Raw genomic sequence first — 24,095 nt, 5'->3', positions numbered from 1 at the left:
ACACACTATAAGACTACAGAGCCACCACGAGTTGCACAAGACCTTCTGCTACCCAGGACACTTTTTTTGTGAACTCGTGGATGTGAGCAGGTATGTTTCGCATGCATACGAGACAGTTCCTTTGAGTCACTCTTAATGACTCTTTAATTGTGAATTTGCAAAGAAGTTGCTGTCTGTTCCCAGTTTTAAGCTTGTCCTGGTGTCCGTGAGACTTGTTCTCACTTCTGGAGTGTTTTTGGAAGAAACAGCTGCAAATCAGAAACATTTAAACTGTCTCAAAACACAACATTTTTGTTTCACAAGAGCTCAGAAGAAGGGGTTTGTGATGGAAAACATTAAATGAGTGTCCAACATTCGCAAGCTGGGAAGGATTAGGTCTGTTTCCGATTTTCTGTTTCGCTCCGCTCCCGGGCTCACTTCCCTTCTGTCTTTGCAGGGAGCAACACAGCAAGATCAGCAGCAGCCATGAAGTTTCACGCTCTTGTCCTCCTTCTGCTCTTCACCTGCATGTATGTGAGTCTGGCCCAAGGTAAGTTGAACGGTTTAGATTTGTTTCATTCCAATCTGCATTATTTATTCCAGAGCAGTGATGTTTGAACAATTCAGATGCAGACTCGCTGACTGCACATTTCATAAAGGAACCCAGATGCTGTGGATACTTGCATTTATTTTATCAGTAGATGCAATCTGAAAATAAAATACATAATAATCTTTGTTAAAATGTTTCACTTCAACCAACTTTTGAAGAATTGCAAAAGTACTATGATTTAAAGTTGCAAAGCATTTCCTCTTTGAATAGCAATTATATAAACTATACTTTCTGACCATGTCAGCGGTTGCAGACCACTGTTGGGATAGAACAAAAAATGACCACAATACAGTTTAATCAATTTGAATCCCTCATGTTTTATAAATGTTTCTCTGTCAGTTCACCAGCAGTTAATTCTTTATTCTCTTGTTAAATCAATAAAGACAAGTTCTGATTATATTTGTAAAAGATCAGTATTGTGCAAACACTTATTTAACTGGCGTCATACAGCGGATCATTGTGGCGCATAAATATTTCTGGGGTGTTGTAAGTACTGAGATGCTGATGAATCAGATGTAAGTGAACTTGAAGCATTGTAGGCAGGGGGTCTGGGACCAGACCGCCATAGCAATTAGTCCTCAGTTAATCGACAGAAGATGCTTTTAAAAAATAAAAACAGCAAAAGTGAATTTCTTTTCTTAAACAATTTTCTTTTTGCATAAATGAACAAACAAAACTGAATAAATAGAGTCGGAAAAAATACAAAGCGCTTTACAAATTTTAATAAATTAGTCTCCAAAAATGTGACAATACTATTGTGATGAGTGACAAACCCCAAAACAAAAAAACAAAACAAAACAAAACACATTCAGCCTGCTATAAGCAGCAAAACTGAAGATAAGATGCAGCCACATGGTCCATGGTCAGTTTGTGTGATGTGTGTGTGGATGTGCACGCGTGTGCTTGTGTGTGTCTGAATTTATATAATTTGGTAATTGTGATCTTTAATTATTCAAAATCAAGATTCAAATTGACTTAACAGGTTTGTTTTTGTTTAACAAAATACTTAAGCACATGATTTCTATTCTTTGCACACACACACGCACGCACGCACGCACGCACGCACGCACACACACACACACACACACACAAAAACACTTGCTTTTTAAATGTTTTTAATGTCTTTTTTAATGCTTTATACTCTTTCTCTCTTTCCTCAGGCTCATATGAAAACTGCTGTCTCGGGTACGTTGTCGAGCTGCCTAGAAATGCAAAGAAAAACATCGTAAGTTACACGATTCAGGAAACAGATGGTGATTGCAACATCACAGCTGTTGTGTGAGTTGCCTCTTTTTTGGTATCATTTATTTGCCGTGTATTGTTAAAATTCTTCACAATAATAAACTGGATCAGAGTATTCCTTCAATAACATCAAACACTGAATCTGGTGTGTGTGTGTGTGTGTGTGTGTGTGTGTGTGTGTGTGTGTGTGTGTGTGTGTGTGTGTGTGTGTGTGTGTGTGTGTGTGTGTGTGGCAGGTTTCTGATGAAGAAGCGACGTGGACATAAAAAGCAAAGGACGGTTTGTGCCAATCCAGACGACATGTGGGTCCAGCGGGCCAGGGAGGCAGTCGATAGGAGAAAGCAGAATTAGGTAGAAAAAAAAGATCTAAACTTTAATTTTTACACAGACAATCATCAAGAGTGTTCTTCATCATGATACTTGTGTCTTCGTAGATCACTAAACGGAGAAAACAAAGAGAGGGGACAGCGGCTGTTTCACCTTCCTGTCAGGCATCATTTATCATCTTTAACAAGGTGGATTGTATTTCGGTAGATGAGGTATTTCCTGTCGCTGACAGTGCATGTAAATCATTTAGACGCTTCTTTATAACATAAACATAGAGCACTATCGCCGCACTCATGTAATTGAGCCATACTGTTCATTTGTATGTGAAATGTAGAGCCTGCAAGGTTTGAGCCAGTCTTTGGCAGCTTTTAAATGTGAATGTGTGTGTGTTTTTTTTATGTGACAGATTTCCTTATTTTTGTATTGGCACTCAAATCTTACATTGTATTTTCCTACAATGAATAAAGAATAAATGCAACAAAAGCACTGGATTTTACAGTTAATTGTTTCTTCGAAACTCCTGATTAGAACAGGGAGAACATCCCCAGTTTCATTCGGAGCATGGGTCCTTTCTTCAATCCTAAGGTCTCAGTTGTCTCCAGATTGATCATTGGTGTGTGAGCTTGTGCTTTTTTCTCTGCGTTTGACCTTTGTTGAATTGGTGAATCGCTCCATCTAAGGTTGACAAATAGATCAGCTTGATCTGATCTGCTAAGCTCATGTTTTATACCAATGAAAGACGGCAGGCATAGCTTCAGTCCCTCTATCTCTCTGTAAGATTCTGGCATCATCATCACCAACTGAAAACATGATCTGTCTGTCAACATTAAAAAAAATAGGTCAAGACAAATGTTCAATAGCACAACGGCAGACTTGGCACAGAGCCACTGTTCACTGGTGAATGTTTGAGGCGTGTTCGTTTCCCAGCCTTTCAGTCCAAACGGATTGGATTAATGAATCATGAAGACTTAATCGTTCGTGTCTGTTTTACAATAGCAATCAGATGCTCCTGGGTGGTTGAAACAGGATGATGCTTCACTTGAGATTTCAAAGTCAATCTGCTTGAGGTTGCCATTATTTTCAAGTAAAATTGTGAATGTTTTTGTGCAGAGAATATACGGCATCTGCTGGTGAGATGGTGAGACAGAGAAAACACAGTGAGGCAGACAACGACACACTCTCATATTCATGTTCACATTCACAAGGACTCTAAAGCTACAAATCGACCTCAAATAGATGTTTTTGAACAGTGTCAGGAAACCAGAGTACCCAGAGAAAGCTCACAGATCTTTGGTGTGAACATACAAACTCCATATCCACAACTGGGCATCGTTTTGCTGTGAGGTCAGATCATTACCCACAACCATCACGCGGCCCAGCTTAAAACACATTCAAGTTAAATCTAAAATAGAGTTAGAGATAAATGTTCATGCGGGTCAACTCAGCAAAAAGAATCTTAAATTCTCTAAATAACAGCTTACATCTTTATGGTATTTTTATTAAATAATGATATGACCAAAAATGAACTATGAACTCAGACAAGTGGGCCTTGGGAGCTCAAGGGCCTCAGGGTGGCCTTATTTGGCAGCTTTGCAAGTCCAGTGACATCTGGAGGGAAACAATAATTTGTTTCCTTGAAGATGGATTGTGAAACGTCCTCAGATGGTTTCAGTTTGTTCACCAGACATCTTCGTTGCTGGCCCACATCATATTTCACATTTATTATGTGTCTCAGCTAATGAAAACATGCATGAAACAACAAATCCTGCTGCCGTCGAACCCATGTTACAGGAAAACTACATTAGCATTGACTGGTTGCACTGTCACGGGTTAATATCTGTGACAAACAAAGCCAACATGTTTGTTCATTTTGTATTAACAGGAATGATGTCAAACTGAAACATCTGTCAAACATCAGTATTTCAAGCAACAGCTCATTAAACTTCATAATCAGCCAGTAACATGCTTCTCCATAATTGCATCATCAACCATCAAGTGATTTGAGTTATTAACCCAGCCGTGTCAAGGAATCTCCCCTCCTGGAGTATTGGATACCAAACTATCAAGTTAAGCTGAACATATAAACCAACTTTAATTCGATGATGTTGAGATTAATATTTCATTTCATGATAAAACATGTTCCAACACGGATTACAATGTGTGCTGGATCATACTGATCTTTGCAAAAATGAAGGTGCCTTCTGATGTACCATTCTGCAAATATGCGTCTTATCTTCCACCGACACACAAGGTCCGCATGGCTGTTACTTTCATACATGGGTTTCCCGTAAATCAGGTTGTTTTTTTTGTTTTTTTTCCCACATCCGGTAAAATTCCGCCATCACAGGGTTGGACATGAATCCTCCTAAGTCTTTCTGCCATGAATTTGTGGGCTCAGATATAGTTACATACTTCAGCGGTGAAGTGTTTAACGACGAAATTGAGTTCATGTCAAAACAACAGGGACGATGAGCCACACTGTGAGAGAAAACACAGTTGTAGTCAGTGACTACAGACCACATTTGATTTTGGTGGGGGGGTTCACTGGAGTGAGACTGAAAACAGCTGCAGTCTGCAGCTTTTGACTGAAGCTCTGAATGTGTCCATCTCCTTTCCTGTGACTCAGTCAATGAAACATAGAACAAAGGAGAAAAAAGACTAAAAGATAGAAACCAATGCATGTTTACAGTTTGATATGAATAATAAAAGGGCACTTTCACTATTTAAGATGTTACTCATTGTAGGTAGTAATAATGTGGCAACTGGTGGCTTCCTATATGTATTCAAAACTGAAGTTCATGGCCCAGTTTGTGCCGATATCAATATTAAAGACAATGACCTCAACATTAAGGCACTTTGAGTATGAAGCTTGAGTATTTCATTTCATGAGACTTTATTTAGTCAGGAGAATCACACTGAGGTTAGTAATCTTTAAGTGTGTCTTGGACAGAAGCATAAACGTCTGGCTGGACAGATGCTATAACATGATCACTCATTGCCAATAAGATCCCCTGTGAGCAATACAACACAATATTTCTTATATTTCCTGTTTTCTTCAAAACCGCATGTGATCATGTTGTGTTCCTTGTAAAAGAAATTGTCTTTTTCAGGCAAAGCAGTTACTCTTTCACAACCACGTCAACCTTTATGACCTGCATGGATTTGTCATTCATCCAAAGCTCAAGGCTGCTGCTTCACTGCCAAACACAATTACAAACAAATGCTGGCTTGCTTCGACTGCCAATAACTTGAATCCTCATGATTATCCCAGAGGATGAGGAAGCTTATGAGTAAAACAGAACATGGTTTATATGAAGGTAAAACATGAGATTAAGGAATAAATGGGTTCAGCTTTACTCACATTCCTTTGTTTTTCTTACATATTTTCACCACTTTCGAAGCCTATAAAGGATTTACACTTTAATTCGCATTCACACACGTTGGTGAACACGCCTGAGGACATTTTAAGACATCGACAGGTGAGAATCCTGACATTTCGGAACAAACTGTTCTACTACTCTCTTTTTTGCTGCCTGGATCAATCCTGTTCATAATTATCTTCTAAATACCCATACTTTATTAATAACTTTTGTAAAAAATTCCCTTTTTTCCACCTTGACCAATCCTATTTCTAGGATACAGAAGTGCAGCCACTTTAGAGCACTTCAGGGAGCTGATGGGGGCCAGGGGTCTTGCTCAAACACCCACAGTGGATTCAAACCTGTGAACTCCTGATCTCAAGTCTGCTTCTCTGACCTCAGGGCCACCACTGCCCTGTACAACCCATACCTCATACTATGAACCCAGTGCTGTGTCCAGGGAGCTGTTAGGGGGCTCGGGGGCCCTCGTTCAAGGTCTCACAGTGACTTTAGCGATCAAAGGATTTGTACCAGCCACTTTCCAATCAACAGCTGGTATCTTTAACCCTCCAGGCAGTGGTGCTGTCTGCATTTCATGAATTAGTTCATCTTAATGTTTCTGTAAGGTGCTGAAACAAAACTATACATCAGAAAGAAAAATACAACTCAAACAAATCTTTCTGTTTTGTTGAAGGGATGCATCTCTCAATGTTTAATAATACTTGTCCATATATCATGGACCATTTATAGATTAATATTACTTTATTAAAGCAACTTCCATTTTTCACATCAACTTGTGTGCATGTGACCTTAGGGCGATTGTTTCAAAATATGCACTCGTGATTCTTCTTTCTGTTTCCCAGTTCAATAAATAGTTTTAGGTGGTTCTCAGTAAGAAAGGAGACAACTGTGGTTTGTGGTGTTGAGCAAGAACAGGAATCCTAAATAAACAGCAAGTTGAGACTTCTCCCTGGGTTTCTTTTAATGAGCCTCAGTGTCAGCTCCTGCCCACACAATGTGTTCACATTTTGTGTGTGAACAAGCTGCGGTTTGAGGGTTCAAAATCTTATTGCAAAACATAAAGCTTATCATTTTTCTAAAGGCTGATCAGAAACAGAGCAGGTGCTTCCAGACACTGGTAGAATTGGCATTAAAATTTCAAGGTGAGAGTGATTAATGGTCCAATGAGGCATTTCTGCACTTGAGGCCAATTCACATGTGACAGGTGAAGACGAACTGACAGGCCATTATGTAAAGAAACAGGTCTACTCTAACAAAATTCACCTGTCAAAGTTCACCCCCCAGGTGGAACAAAATAAAGTGTCTGAATCATGGAGAAGTTAAGTAAACATGAATGCATAGAGCTTCATATTTCATAATCAGCTCCCTTACGGAAAATGCTTGAACTGAGTCCAAATTCACTGTTCCTGTCATCAAGCTCAAGAGTCAAAGTTGCACTGCCTTTTGACGCCAACAAGTGAGCAAAGAGTAAACTGTTTTGTAAACACTCAACATCCACACTTTTGGATTCGGATAAAAAAGGCTTTGTATTATTTTTTAATAACACGTTTCCTGTTTACACAAGAAGGCCAGAAGAAGTTAGAACTTCATTGCTGATTCTGGCCTCGTTGAATTGCATAATTGCAAGTACAGAATGGCTTCATGTTAAGCGTTTAACAACGTATTGACTCAAAATATATTCAAACATGGGCACAGTGTACAGTTGTACAGTAGGTATGAACAAATATCAAAATTGTACAAAACTTGTAAACTTGAGAGTCTTCCAAACATTTTTTAATCACATCATGGATATACATTTCATCTGTGGTATCATTCTACTGTCCAAAGAATATTTATTTTTGAAAAAGATTCCTTCTATAGTTTTATTTCTGTCCTGTCCAACAATATGCTCATGTGGCTTTCTTGTTAGGATTACTGGCCTCGGATTAGTTCAGATGATCTGTATTCTGACTAAAAGGGATTGGAAGATGCTGATAATCATTCAATGATCGATGAAAGTTTTGCGTCAGTGAGCTTACAGCTTCTGTTGATGTAATCAGTATGGATAGCCATAGCTATTCATTAAACGAATGGTCCTGCAGTGTATGAGCAGTAAACTGTCTCATTGAAAGGGGGGATGTTGATGACCCTGTACTTATCTCGACCCCTGTGCAGGACTGTTAACCAGCTTATAGGCATTTACAGGCATTTGACAAAGTAAAGACAGAGACAAATAAAGTTGCTTTTCTTAATATAATTGTTGAATCAAACAAACAATAACCTTTTACTCTATTGATGGCTTTCATGTCCAGTTTGGACATAGTGGGTTTTTATGCCTCCCATGCAAGTTAAATTAGTAAAATCTCTTTCTAATTGCAATTGTATGCACAAAGCTGCAAGGTGTTGCTGTGACAACATTTTGGGGTAACTTCATTTTACATTAAATTAATGGTTTTGGAGCTGGGTTTACTGCAGACATGATAAAAAATATTACAAAATTGGAAGTTTATGAGAACTGTGGTTCAAAATGTTGCCTGTATCTTTGAGAACTGTTTTGAAGAGGTTCAAATACTCAGAGGTGGTACAGGCCTTTTCAAATGTACATACAGCAATTGTACATGTGTTATAAAGTGTCAGTGCTGCACCTCATTTGGGAGCAGTTACTTCTCACTATAGTATAGCACAGACAGCAGAGGGATCGTGTTTGTCGACTGATGCAGACATGTGGAAGGAACTCCTGTACTCATCAGGTCGAAGCAAAGAATAACCCACAGCCTCAACTGACCTCCTCTTCTGCACCCGATGGAGGAGGATTCGGTAAGTACCCGTCAGGGGGCTTTTAGAGTCTGTGCAGGAGTTATTTTGGAAATGAACTGTCACAACACCGAGATCTGCCAGGAGACTTTTTACCTCTTCCTCCTCCACAGACAAGGCCTTACCTTTCTGGGCAAAGTGGGCAGGACAGAGGGGCAACAGTGCGTATGCATGCGGGTACTCGATCCCTTTCATCCAATGGCTGTTGATTATGTGAGTGAAAGAGGAGCGATCTGCAGGCACAGGCCGCAGCATGCCTTTAATGACCAACTGGCATGAATCGGGTACATATGCAGGGATGGTGTAAGCCCCCTGGAGGATGCACCGCTTCAGCCTTCCCAGGTTGTCCCCGTGAAAAGGTAGAGTTGCAGTCACTGTGAAGTACAGCAAGATGCCTAAAGCCCAGATGTCTGAGTAACGACCAGAGTAACCTTTGTCCTTAAAAAGCTCAGGAGCAGCATAAGGTGGTGAGCCACAGAAGTTGGTGAGGAGTTCACTGGGAGTGTTCTCAGTGCTGAAGCCAAAATCACCAACTTTGATGCTGTAACTGGTGGTGTAAAAGACATTCTCTGCCTTAAGGTCTCTGTGGATGATGTTGTTGTCGTGCTGAAATATCACACAAGAGATTAGAATTAGACCAGGAGAAGGCTTAGCTGTAACATCTTCTTTTTAGCAGAGCATGTGATGAACTGTTGAAAAAGGAAATACTGACAAATGAGTGAGAGAACCTGGATGGTATAGGTTTGACGTTGGTACAATAGTAATTTTAATTTTAATCATCATGCAAATATCAATGTATCAGCAAACTGTAATGCAAATATTAGATACAACTGTGTTTAGAGTAAATCAGCAGGAAATGAATGGAAGTCAATAGAATCTTCCTTGAAGGATGAAAACACATATTTATGTGTGCATATGCATGTTCAAACACACATAAGTGTGTACTCATGCAAACATAAATGTCCGTACTGCTTTGTTCAACCGCACGTGAACATTAAACTATATTTTATGTCTATATTTTGGGGAGTCCTGGGCGGGGATGTGGGGGGGGCTCTGCTCTGGGCCGGGGTCGGGCCCGCTGGGGCGGGATGGGGGGGCTGGGCGTCGGGCCCCGGCTGGGCTGTCGACTGGGGGGAGGTTGGGGGCGGGTTGTCCGGGCCCTGGGGGTGCGGGGCCTCCCCCTTCCCGGTGGGGGTGCCCGCTGCGGCGCTGGGGGTGGGTCCTCCCTCTGGCCCCCTCCCCCGGTGGGGCGGGTTGGCCCCTGCTGCCGCGCTCCGGGTCTGCCTCATTCCCGGATTGGGGGGAGCGGGGTACGGGGGGGGCTCCGGGTTCTGGATGGACGGTTAACTGAGAGTGACCTCCAGGGCCTGATAGGGGTGTGCGTGTGCGTGTGAGTTGGGGTGTGTGAGTTGGGGTGTGTGGGTTGGGGTGTGGGGCTGTGTGGAGTGGGCGAATGAGGGGGGGTGCCCTGGCCACTGGCCTCCGGCTGGGCTCGCACTGGGCCCTGCGGGTCTCGGACTCTGCTGTCTGGCCGTTGGGTGGGGTGGGGGCTCCCTGCCCGGGTCCCCTTGCGGCGCCTTGTTTGGGGGGGTGTGGCCCCCCTGGTCCTAGGCCGGCCGCTCGGGGGGTGGGGTGGGGCAGCGCGGGGGGTCCAGCTGGGCCAAGGTCCTAGCGACGGGGGGACCCCCTCCCTCAGAACCCTCCCTGCCTTACCTCACCTTATATTACCCCACAATAGGGAAGAGTGGGGCGGTGCCTAGGTGGGGGGTCCAGGCTACTTAATTGCGGTCTGGGTCCTCCCCCGACTTTGCACCACCCACAATTTTAACCACACTTAGTCATGCAGGGTCTTGAGGGGGTAAGCCGCTTTCGGGGTTCTGCCGCTTGTCAGCGGTAGAACGCCCGGGCCCCGCTACCCCCCAATTTTAAACCGCACCATAGACACACACATCGCATCCACCTTTTCAAAACACAAAAACACACCCTTACATACATCCAACACACATATAGGGCAGGGGAAGGGCGGGAGACGTGGCTCCCCCCAGCACCTCCCGCTGGGGTCCTGCCCCGGCCCGGGGTGAGTGCGGCTGGAGTACGGGGGGCGCGCTCCCTCGGGCGCGGCGCTTGTGGGGGGGCTGGGGTGCGGTGCTCCTTCTCCACTTGCTGTTGGATTGGTGGAGGTTGGGATACCGCGGTGGCCGGGAGGGGGCCCGGCCGGCGGCCTGAGGGCGCGAGAGTCATCACTCCCCCCCCCGTTCCGTGTGTGTGTGTGTGTGTGTGTGTGTGTGTGTGTGTGTGTGTGTGTGTGTGTGGGGGTGTGGGGGTGTGGGGGTGTGTGGGTGTGCGGGGTGGGTCATGGGTTGGGTTTCCCAATCAAGACCCGGGGGGAGGGGTTATGGGGCGGGTGGATTATGAGGCTCCTGGGGGTGTAGAGTTGACTGTTCTCCGACCGGGGCCTGCGCCGGGCTTCGCTTTCCTGGGTCTGGGGGCGGGGCTGGTCCGGGGCGCGGCGGCTGGGGCCGTCTCTGCCTTACCGGGTTGGGGGGGGCGGTGGGTGGGCCTGTTCCCGGGGGTGCGGTGGGACTCGCCGCCGGGGTTGGGGGGGCTCTCGGCCCGCTCGGCCCGGGGGCCCTGCTCCGGCCTTTTCTCGGCTTGGCGGCTTGGGTCGGGGCCTGGGGCCCTGTGCCCTTTGTCCTTCTCTTGTGGGCCCCTCTTGCCTGGGGGGGATTCCTCTCTGCATTCTCCGTCGGGTGCTTTTTGGGCGGGGGCGGGGCTCTCTGGGGTGGTTCGCTGGGGTCTCCCCGGGCCTGGGGGGCTTCTGTCTGCCGGGGTGGCGGTGTCCGGGCGCGGTGGCCTCGGACCCCGGGGTGTCACCACGGGTCCCCCCACAACAGTTCCGGCCACACCCAGTGGACAAGCCACACACACTCACATACACGCACACACACACACACACACTTTCACTCCTCACGAAAGGTGCTTCTGAAGTTGCTTGTTGTCTGTCATCATTTGCTCAAACTTTAAAAATCATGTTCCTCTTTTGTTGTTGCCTCTTTGTTATTTCATGTTCCTGCTTCACGTTACTGTCTAGATAGAGCTGCTCAGGCTGGTTAAATCTAGGAAATCATCTTACTGTCTAGATAGAGCTGCTCAGGCTGGTTCAATCTAATAACAGTTGGAAAGTATTTGGATGAGTGTGATTATTGCAAATAATATATGTAGCACAACAAGGACATTGTATGTTATCCCCTTCCCCCCACCCCCCTCCCCCCTCCCCCCTCGACTTTCTTCTCTCTCTTCTCTTCTCTCTCTCTTTGTGCGTTCCCCCCCGGTCGTGTACGGCAGCCATGCCAGCTTCTGACGGAGAAGGCAACAGGAGGAGACTCCAGGTCTCTCCCTGTTGCAAGACCAAAAACTGTTCTGACTCCGAAGGCTCTCAATCACATCATATTGTTGGCCCAAGCTGCCGAACAGGACAAGGGCGAAAAAAAAAAAAAAAAAAAAAAAAAAAAAAAAAAAAAAAAAAAAAAAAAAAAAAAAATAAATAAACTATATTTTACTATCTGGAGAATGTCATATAATTAAAAATGGATTTGGTCAAAAAAGTATATACAATTGATCATTTCCTGACATATATGTGAATCTACTCAAACTACATGTGGTAAATATAAAGTAGTGAATAATGAACATTGTGAATGAGACAGACACCCACACAGTGCAATAAATGGCTATTAACAATGAAGCTCACCATGTGTTTAACAGCAGAGATGATTTGGGCGAATACCAGCTTGGTATCCACATCGTTGAGTTTCCCTCTGGTGGTGATTCGACTGAAAAGATCCCCTCCACTGCCATATTCCATCACCAGATACATCCTCCTGCTGCTCTCGATCACCTCATAGAGGCGAACTATGTTGGGGTGGCTCAGCTTCTCCATACAGCTGATCTCTGAAGAAGTCAAAGGCTTGCTCTTCTTATCCAGTCGCAGTTTTTCCACAATTTTGACAGCTACTCTCTCTGAGGACGAAGAGGAAGGGGAGGCTTAGCTGTCTTTAATAGATTTAAAGAGGGGCTGATGGGGATGAAGGCAGGACAGAAATAAACTTCAGAGGTTTAAGCAGAAGCAAAACAAAAACTGGGACATGATTTTAGAGAAATATTTTGCCAACTAATATAATTAGATGGTTGCTACAGCAATCAGTATTTGAAGCTATGGCGGAAATGCTGATAAGAACCAAGCCAAATAAACAACATGCAGATGTTTTTTTCAACATGCACATCATAGTTATAAACAACTTATCAGCACAAAATCTACAAAGATTTGGAGAAGACATTAAATTGTATCCATGAACCCAAAAGGTATTGGCAAACATGACGACAATCCCCTCTAATCTCCTCAAAGTCAGACTATACACCACAGAAAAGGTCAAACACAATTTGCAGACTGGACAGAAGAGAGTCAATAAGTCTAGAAATGAACTTTGGAAAGTAAAGGAATAATGGAGTCTTAATAATAAGAATAAAACAAAAAACACAAAGTTAAGTCTGGGGTCCTCACCTTTGGTCAAAGCGTGAATGCCCAGCTTGACTGTAGAAAAGTTGCCCTGCCCGATCTCTCCTCGGAGTTCATAAAATCCAGCCCTTCGACCAAGCATCAGGTCATTGACGATCTTCTCGTTGTGGGCCATGTCATAGACAACCTTCTCAAATGGAGAGTGCCTCATTCTCTCCTCCTCAGTCAGCGGTGGGATTGCAAAAGCCACCAAAGGCCTGTCTCGTTTTTCCACTTTCACAATCTCATCCTTGGATTTTGGGCTCCTTTTCTGCTTTGGCCACAGACGTGTTTTGATGCCTAAAGACAAGAAAAATGGTATTAAAAAGAAAAAGCCTTACAAGCCCCTGTCAAGGTCTGACGAAATGTGGCACCTCGACCACTTGTGTGTGAAGCTGCGTGGGACGGTAAGTAATGCGGCTGTTCAATGCACAGAACATTGGTAATGAGATTAACCATGTACTGCTTTGCCTTGTAGAGGATCAACTGTCTGTCAGCTTACGCTCCCTATAGACTGTTACATACATACATACATACATACATACATACATACATACATACATACATACATACATACATACATACATACATACATACATACATACATACATACATACATACATACATACATACATACATACATACATACATACACATACACATACACATACACATACACATACACATACACATACACATACACATACACATACACATACACACACACACACTATAACATAATACGTTGATGTCTATTGTGGTTCTGTCATTTGAATCATTGCTCAGTATCTAATTACTTTTTAGGTGACAAGACGCTTGTGATCTCAAGATCATGACTTTTAGTTTATTGGTTGTTTTAGTCACATGATACAGTTTGCATTGTGTCACAAATATTTTAGTTTTAGTTTTCAAATTTACATTTACAATAGCAGACAATAGAGCCCTGTGATGGCCTGGCCAGTTGTTCAGCGTGTACTCTGTCTTCCCACAAAGTTAGGTAGGATCAGCTGTGGTGCCCTGTTACCCTAAGTTGAATGAGGTAAAGTACAATATAGAAGACAAAAGCAGGACATGTTGAAATTTCAGTTTCTTATTCCCAGATCTGGGAACCTCGGGATTAGTCTTTGGATGCAACCTTCAGCAAATTTTAAACAGCTGAAAATGCTCTTTTATTTCCTAACAATGCAATGTTTGAACTTACGGTGAAAGCTTGCATGGGAGTCCTTTTGTTTTGTCAGGAAACTATTGAATGCAGAGTCAGTGTTATATAAAATGCAAAATAAAAAACAGGTCAAGTGTCAGACAGTTTGTCAGAGTTTAACTCTTGTGTGGAGTATAAAAGAGCACATATAACCTCCTGAAAGGACTGCAAATGAGATATTTCAGTTAGTATTGATGGTAACAGTGAATGATAATCAAATTTTACTATTTACAGAAATTACATCTTTATAAATCTTTACTGAGATGTAATGTGCTTCTTCTTCATAGTAGCAGGTTAAATTTAGCTGAGGTAAACTTGATCTAAGAATGGACGGATTACTTCCTTCTTTGAGAGTATTAGTGGGTCACTTCTGAACGTTGAAGGCTATTTAAAGGATATTTACAAAGGACAACTGTACTACCGGAAGATGAAATAACAGAATGGTATTCAAGATCAATATGGCCTTGAATGTTATATATGTCAAGTCAAGTCAAGTCAGCTTTATTTATACAGCACTTTAAAACAGTTGTGGCTGAGGCCAAAGTGCTTTCCAATAAAAGAGTAAAATAAAAAGGTACAGTAAAGAGTAAAGAGTAAAAACAGTGAAATACAATAAACAAACAATAGATTGGCAACAATAAAACCAGGGACAGAGTCTCAAACATGGTTAAAAGCCAAGGAATAAAAGTGGGTTTTAAGATTAGTTTTAAAAGTGGACAGTGAGGAGGATTGTCTGACGGGCAGTGGTAGCTCATTCCACAACAGAGGGGCTGCAACAGAAAAGGCCCTGTCCCCTCTGAGCTTTCGTTTGGACCTCGGTACCTCCAGAAGAAGCTGATCAGCTGACCGGAGGCACCGAGCAGGGGTGTAGGGGTGGAGCAGCTCAGAGAGGTAGGGCGGGGCAAGACCATTCAGAGATTTAAAAACAAATAAAAGAATCTTAAAACGAATTCTAAAATGCACAGGCAGCCAGTGGAGAGACGCCAGAATGGGTGTTATGTGCTCCCTCATACGTGCTCCAGTTAGAAGGCGGGCTGCAGCGTGTATGTAATATAGATGAATGTAAAAAAATACATTGAAAAAAGTAGATTAGATAGATAGATAGATAGATAGATAGATAGATAGATAGATAGATAGATAGATAGATAGATAGATAGATAGATAGATAGATAGATAGATAGATAGATAGATAGATAGATAGATAGATAGATAGATAGATAGATAGATAGATAGATAGATATCCAAAATGAAAAATCACTAAAGTTAAGATAGAAATATTACTCAGTAATCATGCTTACAACAATAATCAATCTTACAGATGGTTTAAAACATTAAAAACACAAAGCATGTCTCATGTCTTCTCAGAAATTTTATATATATATATATATATATATATATATATATATATATATATATATATATAATGATATATAATGACTAAATAGATATTGATGAATTGCTGTGAAATCTCAATTTAATCATAATACTGCACCTTTCTCACAAGTAAAAACCATATGGTATAAAACCAAAACACTGTAAAGCAAGATAAAGTGGCCGTTTTACCTGGGAACTGTGGGTCCTTCATGTCTGTCACTCAGTCTGTAACACTGACTGCCACTGAATATGTGAATGGAACCTGAGACTGGGGAGCTCCTCACAATCCTATTAACACAGTGTATTAGAGGAGTCCTCATTATCTCCTCTGACATGGACTGACTCAGTGGAAATGCTGAAGACACACCTTCAAAGAATAAAACAATAATTCATTGTCACAGGGGCTAAAACTGAATACAGTCTATTCCTAATTATATTATATTATATTATATTATATTATATTATATTATATTATATTATATTATATTATATTAATACAATAAAATACAATACAATACATAGAATACAATAGACAATGGATGAATCAATAGTGTTAAAGTTTAGTTTATTTGATAACATTTTACAAAGGAAAGTATGTAAGTTGTTGCCCTCTGGTGAACCACCGATTATTATGTGATAAAAGCAATAAAAATAGTTTGCTGAAAATTGGATTTGGGTAAATATGCTAAATGTTGACGTAGTCGATATCAGGTTGGGCTATGGGACAATGGTGAGAACAATGTGTGTGTAGTTTTCTGGTACTTCTGCTTCCTGACACAACATGAAGGCATGCTTGTTCGATTGTTGTGTTTTCAGTGTGTGTTAGAAATGATTTTCGGCTTTACTGTGTTATTCCATCTATCCATTGCCATACACGTTCTCTGCATGTACACGTTCTCTGCTTTAAAGACTCTGTGGATGACTTTGTTGTCATGTTGAAAAACTACAAGAAATTACACTTTTAGTAGAAAGTGTAGCTGTAACATCTTCCTTTGAGAAAAATATGTGATCTCTCAAGAAAGGGAATACTGACAAATGAGTGAAAAAATATATTGTATAGGTTTGGTGTTGGTTGATGTTATGACTAAAATGTTATTCATATCCATAGATTAATGTACAAGCAAATGTTAATGCTGGTTTGTTTGAGTGTAGTGACAACAGCTGATATGCTGCCTTGAATGCAAAGGGGTGGTCTTTCCAAATATTGATGTCTCTACTGCTGCTAATTCACTTCGCAATTTACTTTTTGTGAGAACATCTAACTAAAAATACATATTTTTTTGAAGCACTGTTGCATCCTTAACATTTCCACAGAGCTGCACAACTCTAAATGGCTGGGATTGGATTAATAGATAAAGCAGGTGAGAAGGCCAACAGCTTCTTTATCAGGTCAATGGGGAGGGCAACGTTTACTGACTGTTTCTACTGCCCCCTGGTGGACAAATTGTGGACAGCGATATAGTTTCACCTTTTCCAGCATATGTTATTGAACATGGATATTTTCAGGAGGACCTTCTGAACAAATGTATTGTCATATAATCATAGACATTACGCATAGAATATAATATAGCTTTTACTAAGTACCACACGTTGTATGCGCGTGGTGGGCGGCAGTGAATTTTGACTGATGTGTGGTTTTGGCCAATGGGAAGAGTCCGAGTCATAGTCTGTCCAATCAGCGACGAGTATGAGTTGGCGGGGCCTGCACCAAAAGGCCGGAAGCACATGGTGGCGCGCGCTGCAGCTCGTGTTGTTGTTGTCTGTGATATGTGACCAGAAGTATTCATCTGTTCTTGTTTTTTTTTTTAATTTGAGGAACTTTTGCATAATAATCTGTGTTGAAAACGACCAGAGGATGGCGGCAGCATTGGCAGCGCCCATTACCCCGGCGGAGCACGACCCCAAACGGTGTGTGGGTGAGAAGGAGAGCCGCGGGGCTGAGGCGGAGGACAGTAGTCCGCGGCAGAAAGGCCCCGCTGCTGCCGCTACTGCGAACCACAGCCGCATCTCCAAACTCCCGCTGGCCCGCATCAAGGCTCTGATGAAGTCCGACCCAGACGTGTCCCTCGCCAGCCAGGAGTCGGTGTTCATCATCGCCAAAGCCACGGTAGAGGCGGTCAGACACACTCAGGCTGGATCCACACGCAGAGCAGCTGCTGCAGCGCAGCCTTCAATATGTGTACAAAATATCAAATATACATCAGATTCAGTCAGTCCTCTCTTGTACTTCTCAGACCGAAGCTGTCCGAGCATATTTAAACTTACCTTTGTTAAATACCTATTTAACTGAATGGAACTTCACTAGTATTCTTCCATCACTTTGACTTCATGTATTACTCTTAAGATTCCCATGATATCCCCTTAAGTTTTATTTTCAATTTGCATTTGTGGGACTTGCCCAAGACAATGACATTTAATTGCATTCTATTTTATATATAGTCTAATGTATATAAAAGGTTTTTGTGAAATTGCACCATGATTGTATCTGAAAAAGAAAATTGCAATATCAGTGAAACTTAGAAGTGTTGATAGTTATTTCTTCACTCACAGCGCATAGACTAAAGTTTAAATGTTAACACCAAAAATTCGTGTGTGTAATTTTAGAACATTTTCTAATACTTAGATATATACTACATTTTTGTTTAATTTCCGTGAATCAATAAACTACAACGATAAAGGGTAAACGGGATAAAACATCTATGCTGCTGTTTACAAAATGACAACACCTGCAGGGCAGTAGACTGTTTACCTCGAGTTGTTCTGTCACATTCACCCATTCAAGTACACACTTGCACAGTAATAGTGGCATTTGGCTTGCAAGGTGCACCACATTTGTAGGAAGGTAAAGCTACCAAGATCAATACAATCAATACCTTGTTGTTATTAAACATGTAGCAGTTAGCTTTATGTCATGCTGCTTTCAACCTGACCTTGTGTTTGGGAAATTATTTAAATTCATCAGTTTCTCCCTGCATACTGTTAAGCAGGGGGATTCATGGTGTATACTTGATACCAAATTAATCTTGCAGATGTCAAATATATTTTCCCTGTTATCTGGAATGGTGGACAGGCTGTCATTGTGACAGATTCAGTCAGTCATGCTTTCTTAATCCAACATCTGTCAGTGTCCAAGATGATTTTTAAATCCAGGTTTCATCATTGAAAATGGTGCTTGTTGATTATGGTCTCTTTGACTGAGAAAACTAGTCATCACGTGACTGAAAGTAAAGCAAATGAAATGGACAACAGCAGATTGACGGAAGCAACAACAAGATTTTATATATATATATATATAAGTCATTGCTCAATGAACAAAAAAACTGTAGAAATGATCACTGACTAGTTCGATTCACAATTAAATCAGCTGGAGATCATCACCAGTGAAATAGAATGTGGGATATTTTGCATGTAATATCACATTCTCAACCCACCAGTTATCCCACCACCAGGGGGAAAGCCGGAGGTTAGTGCTTCATTGAGCTGCTTGAGTGACTTTTATAACTGGCAGGCGACTGTGGACTGATAAGAGACAAGCCAACAGAACAGTGCAGACCATGACGGCATATTAATGGAATGTTTGGAGCCGAAATTGGCTTCAGGTGAGGAGAGGAGTAGCTCTCTGTTCAGCAGTGCTTTTGAGTTAAGGAAAGTGACGCTGAACAAGTTTCTTGCGTGGCACCTGAGAGGAGTGTGTGTTAGAATGAATGGCTGAATGTGACTGATTGTGGAACGTGTATTGAGAGATCGTTGAAATGCACCATAAAAGGAAACTGCGCTTATCATTAAATTGGAAAGGCTCCCATGATGTGTGGAAACCCCCCATAAGGGTCCGGGCCCGCTCCAGATTACATCTTGTGTGTTTTTCTCTTCTTTCTCCAGGAATTATTTGTTGAGATGATTGCCAAAGATGCTCTAGTGTACGCCCAGCAAGGGAAGAGGAAAACACTGCAAAGAAGAGACTTGGGCAAGTGATGTGAATCTATATTTTGAATGCTGTACTTTAAATGCATTTTCAGCATTATTGTTGAATCCTAATAACACTGGCTGACCGACATGACTTGTTTCTTTTACCCTGACAGATAATGCAATCGAGGCCATTGATGAGTTTGCATTTCTTGAAGGTAAGCCATGTGCAAAGACAATAAAAAGAAAAAGTCATCATTAGTGATTAAATGTTATATTATTATAGCCTATATTTGCATAATAGCATTTGGCATCCTTTAATGCAAACTGAGTTTTGATTTTGAAAACTTGGATCACCACATGTTGCACAGGAGCATTTTGTACTAATTACTTGTCTCCTGCCAGGCACACTGGATTAAAGACTGCTTCAGGAGACCAACAGCAACATTGAATATCTGCCTCCATTCAGAAAGAAATCTTCATTACAAGATTACACGACACAGTGGGAAACCGTCCGATACTTTTTCAAGCCAGACTCGCAAATGGGACCTTTCAATTCGTTTTATACACGTGGCTTTTAACGTTTTTCAAACCCAACTTCAAAAACACAGATGATGTACAATTGTTTGTAAATATTTGTGAAATGCTACTGTAAAATCAAATAAATGTGCCTTTAAAAAAAAAAAAACATGCTGTCAGAATTAAAGACATTTTTCTCAGTTTTCAAGTCCTGAATTTCACACCAAAGAAATATAATCTACTATTAGTTGTCAGGGTCACAAAGTGGGTTCATTTTGAAAAGAGAGGGTAATTTAAAGAACAATAACATTAAATTGCTAAGTTATTAAACAGGATATTTGTTTAGTTGTTTTCTCACCTGATCTTTGATGTTGTCTTTGTGGCCAGCGTCTTTCAAGCACTGGCAGTATACCCATTCTCTATTTTGATTGTGTCCAGGTAAATACCTCAGCTCACCTACACCCTCTGAATAAACAATCTGGTGAGAGAACCAAACAGACAGTCAGATGTTCTGAGGTACTAGAAAGGATACAGATTAAATGAACCTTTTGAAATTGTAACGCTCCGCCGACAGATTAGAAGCTTCCTATTGATGACTTGCTCCCTGCATCAACCAACACCAAGAGCTCAATATAATTAGATTTTTGTCACAAGTTGGCATTCCACCTCTCCTTCTAATTTACCACTTTATTTAAGTTTGTAGTCGTGGGTTTTGGAGCTGATTCGTTTTACAAGGTTACAGGTGAAGGTAAGGTACACCCTGGAAAAGTCACCAGTACATAGAGAGAGAGAGAGAAAACCCACAGATGCATGGGGAAAACATGGAACCTTCACACAAAGAGGCCCCAAATCACACATGAGCCATGGACATTATGGAGGATAGAACATAGCTCTAGGTACCTGTAGTGGGACTGATCTCTCCCATTCATATAAATGTCAGTGTACACCAAAAATCTTGTTACAGACATCTTGTCCTGCAGACAAGATGTCTGTATGTGTTGGCACCAAAACCAACAGTCGTACTCACACCTTGTCTTTCTTTGCATGACTGGTAAACAATTTAAGATGTTGTGGGTTAAACTGCTGTCCAAGGTGCTGAATCAGTGACGTGGGAGCTGTCCATGGTGTTGACCTTGTGACGCGTTTAAAAAATAAAGCTTAAATGAAGAACCGTATTGACATCCATTCACTTTAACTAAGGTACAGTTATCACTACTTCATGCTGTTGTAGTTTTTCTGTCTGAGGGGAGATGAAGCTTTTGCACTACATCGAGTTAGTATACTGTGTATGTATTATTAAGACACAGGTATGTTTGTCAATACTACTTTTCAACAATAGAAAAACATCAAAAATGGTATATTGAACTTATAATTTTGTGTCATTATGTGCACTGAGTTGGTCAAAGTGAAAAATACAATTAGGTACTTAATGTTGCCATGAATAGAAATGACCAGCATAGTTTTCCATGTTGATTCTTCTCTCGCTCTTCTGTTTTACTAACCAGTGTCTATGTTTCAGACCAGTGTATTTCAGTGTGTATCTTCTGGGTTTCATCTTGGATAAAGGAGAAATGTCGTAGCCAGTTTCAAGTATGATCTTGAAATTTATCGGCATGTTTTTTTTGTCGTGTTCGCACCCGAAGTGAATCAAAGTATACATGTCATTAGGATTTGTCTCAACACTCAGTTTTGTTGATGTTTTTTTTTTAACATCCATATTGTACAATTGAAGCCTGTGGTAAAATGTTGAAGGTCAGATTTCTTGCTCAACATGATGACATAGAGAAAATCACACAGAGCTTCAAGCTTGCATTAGGAATGTATGTGAATCTCTGCAGACCCAAGATGTGTGTTGTTCTTCCTGGCAGCATTTGTTGAACACTTCCAAAGTGTCCAGTTTCCCACTTGAGGCTCCTGCAAGAGCCCTTGAGTTTTTGTAGTGGGGATTTTCAAAATAAATGCCGGCGTGTATTTAAGCCTATTATCCGGGTTTAGTGTTTCAGGGGGTAATGAAACAGAGCTGTGAGAAGTACAGATGTTTGGTTCCAGACTAGCACCAGTCAACTCCCTGCTGAGGAATGCCTGACTGGCACAGCAGAACACGCAGTGCTCCTTTCTAATAAAATATAATCACATGCTGAAGGATTGGACATCATTTTATTTCTACAGTCAATAAAGACATTCCATTAAGGAAATCTCATGTGAAAAGAAAATGCAGAGCTTTCCCCCTGTCCAGAACACGAACCGTGTGACTGCTCGGATGTGTTGGCCAAAAGTTTTCTTTCATTCTGATCAAAAACGGCAAGTAGAAAGCTTTGATCTGTGAGCTCTGCTTGTGAAAAGTGGGCATAAGGATTTACTTTATGGTTTAGCCATTTCTTTTTTTGTGTGTGATTAGAAGCTTCTCTGTTTTTCCAACAACAACAAAAAGCATACGTACATGCAAACAATCAACACTGAAATAACACCTGTGTGCATGAAGTACTAACATGCACATATTTATGTACAGTTATGTATGTACATACCTTAAAGAGAATATACAGAAAGAAAACGGCAATAGAAATATATATGAAAATATCTAAGTAAATAAATGAGGAGAAAGAATAAAGATTACTCCAGTAGTTGTGTGCAGCTTGTTATCAGGCCAACAAAGAGGAGCGGTAGTTCCCCCACTGTGCATAATATTTCTCCGTCTGGTTGGTTAGTCTACAACAGAACTCCATGTGCTGCCACAATGCCCAGCTGTTAGAACTGGTGGTAGAGTTGTCCTCCTCCATCGAGGGAAGTTTCTTTCCCAACACGAGGGATGTCTGAACCCATTCAACTTGAGCTGAAGGGAATGTTTTTAAACGGAGAGGATCGCTGATAGGACGAACAGTCTCGGGCAGAATGGGATGTTCGATTTGAGGACCAATTTAATGTTTTCATGAATGGCTGACCAAAATGTTTGTACAAGTTGGCAGAGCCACAACATGTGGAGGAGTGTACCGTTACTCCCCTCACGTCTCCAACAGTTCGCAGTATAGGCCTCTGGTGAGGGTGGATCAGGCAGGTGACTTTATTCAGTGTGTTGGTCTTAGACAGGATCTTCTCATGAAAGCTCAGCGGTGAGCTCGGTCTATAACACCAACAACCTGTTTTTTTCATTCTGTAAGATAACAGTAGTAACTGCCTCCATCATGGATGGAGGAAGGGACCCGGTATCAAACACCTCTGTGTAGACATCAAGAAGTAATGGTGCCAGTTCCGGAGCATAGCACTTATAAAACTTGGCTGTGAAGCCATCCAAGCCCGGGGCTTTGCCAGAAGATAGACTCCTAATGACCTCCACGATCTCTTCGGTATGGCTGCATCTAAATGATCTTCTTGTTCTTCACTTAGGAACTAGTGAGGTAAGGTCTAATAACATCAGTGCTTGCCTGTAGTTGATAACTATATAAACCAGGGTATTAATATCTAAACTCTGCATTAATGTCTAGGACTGGTCACCAGGCTCCCCTTTGCTATTTCTGATCGCTGGTATGACGTTCACATGCTCTTGCTCTCTCTGTTTAATGCATCTCACCAGCTTTCCTCCTGCCTTGTCCCCTTCTTCAAACTGTTTCTATTTAGCTCTGGGCAAATTCTTCTCAGTAAGGATTAGTGTCGTATTTTGTTTGTGAGCATTCTCAGCTAACAGAAAGTTTTATTATAGAGGCAGATGTTAACCGCAACACGAGCATGCTCTGAGATGGGAAGACTTTCTAAGCTGCACAAGACTGTGGACGATATAAGGCAATCAGAGACAAAAAAAAGTAGTTCATCCTAGACAGAGAGACATGGGCCGGGTGAATAGTATGTATATTCTGAAGGCTGTACTGGGAAAGTCAAGCCCCAGAATATCTGGAATCACTCATGTGAGAAATGGAAGGAGGGCGGATTCCCTACAAGATACGGGGAAGCCCACAAAGATGAGGTTGTTCCAGCAGCTCCTGTGGGTCCGCTTTTAGCGCCTCATCACTGTTTTCCAGAAACTCCAGACAACGTTCTACTTTGGACAAGTGTGAGGCTGTAGAGGTAAATTTGATCTCCAAAGATGTGATGGCTTGGTAGAATTCATCCAGCTGGTTGTTTTGTCCACTCGGGATTTCCGAGAGTTCGTTGTATATTCTAGTGACGTCCGTGGCTATTGTGTCTGATTCAGACTTTAGCTGTAGCCGGTGTTGGTTTAGGACA

At 41.8% G+C, this 24,095-nt stretch overlaps 3 protein-coding genes across 4 annotated transcripts; 2 read left to right on the top strand and 1 right to left on the bottom strand.

Annotated features, from left to right (window-relative positions):
* ccl25b (chemokine (C-C motif) ligand 25b) lies at positions 1-2,634 on the top strand. Its single transcript, XM_080473715.1, has 5 exons — positions 1-90; positions 437-529; positions 1,750-1,867; positions 2,068-2,182; positions 2,266-2,634. The coding sequence occupies exons 2-4, from the start codon at positions 466-468 to the stop codon at positions 2,180-2,182; spliced, it is 297 nt and encodes a 98-aa protein (XP_080329841.1). The 5' UTR covers positions 1-90; positions 437-465; the 3' UTR covers positions 2,266-2,634.
* A 4,413-nt stretch (positions 2,635-7,047) lies between these two features.
* On the bottom strand, positions 7,048-15,751 carry LOC308115882 (serine/threonine-protein kinase NIM1). Of its 2 annotated transcripts, none has more exons than XM_080473712.1 (4): positions 15,648-15,751; positions 12,890-13,183; positions 12,080-12,348; positions 7,048-8,937 (listed from the first exon to the last, which is right to left on the bottom strand). In XM_080473712.1, the coding sequence occupies exons 1-4, from the start codon at positions 15,667-15,669 to the stop codon at positions 8,188-8,190; spliced, it is 1,335 nt and encodes a 444-aa protein (XP_080329838.1). In that variant the 5' UTR covers positions 15,670-15,751; the 3' UTR covers positions 7,048-8,187. The 2 variants fall into 2 exon arrangements, with proteins under 2 accessions (XP_080329838.1, XP_080329839.1); XM_080473713.1 differs by having other exon boundaries at positions 12,080-12,279; positions 15,648-15,703.
* A 1,402-nt stretch (positions 15,752-17,153) lies between these two features.
* pole4 (polymerase (DNA-directed), epsilon 4, accessory subunit) lies at positions 17,154-22,018 on the top strand. The gene is made up of 4 exons (XM_080474044.1): positions 17,154-17,565; positions 19,338-19,422; positions 19,538-19,579; positions 19,767-22,018. The coding sequence occupies exons 1-4, from the start codon at positions 17,314-17,316 to the stop codon at positions 19,778-19,780; spliced, it is 393 nt and encodes a 130-aa protein (XP_080330170.1). The 5' UTR covers positions 17,154-17,313; the 3' UTR covers positions 19,781-22,018.
* The last annotated feature ends 2,077 nt before the right edge of the window (positions 22,019-24,095 follow it).

The sequence above is a fragment of the Lipophrys pholis genome (genome assembly GCF_963383615.2).
Source record: "Lipophrys pholis genome assembly, chromosome: 10".
NCBI lineage: Eukaryota > Metazoa > Chordata > Actinopteri > Blenniiformes > Blenniidae > Lipophrys > Lipophrys pholis.
Note: the sequence above shows the minus strand (reverse complement) of the source record. Positions and strands in the feature narration are given on the sequence as shown.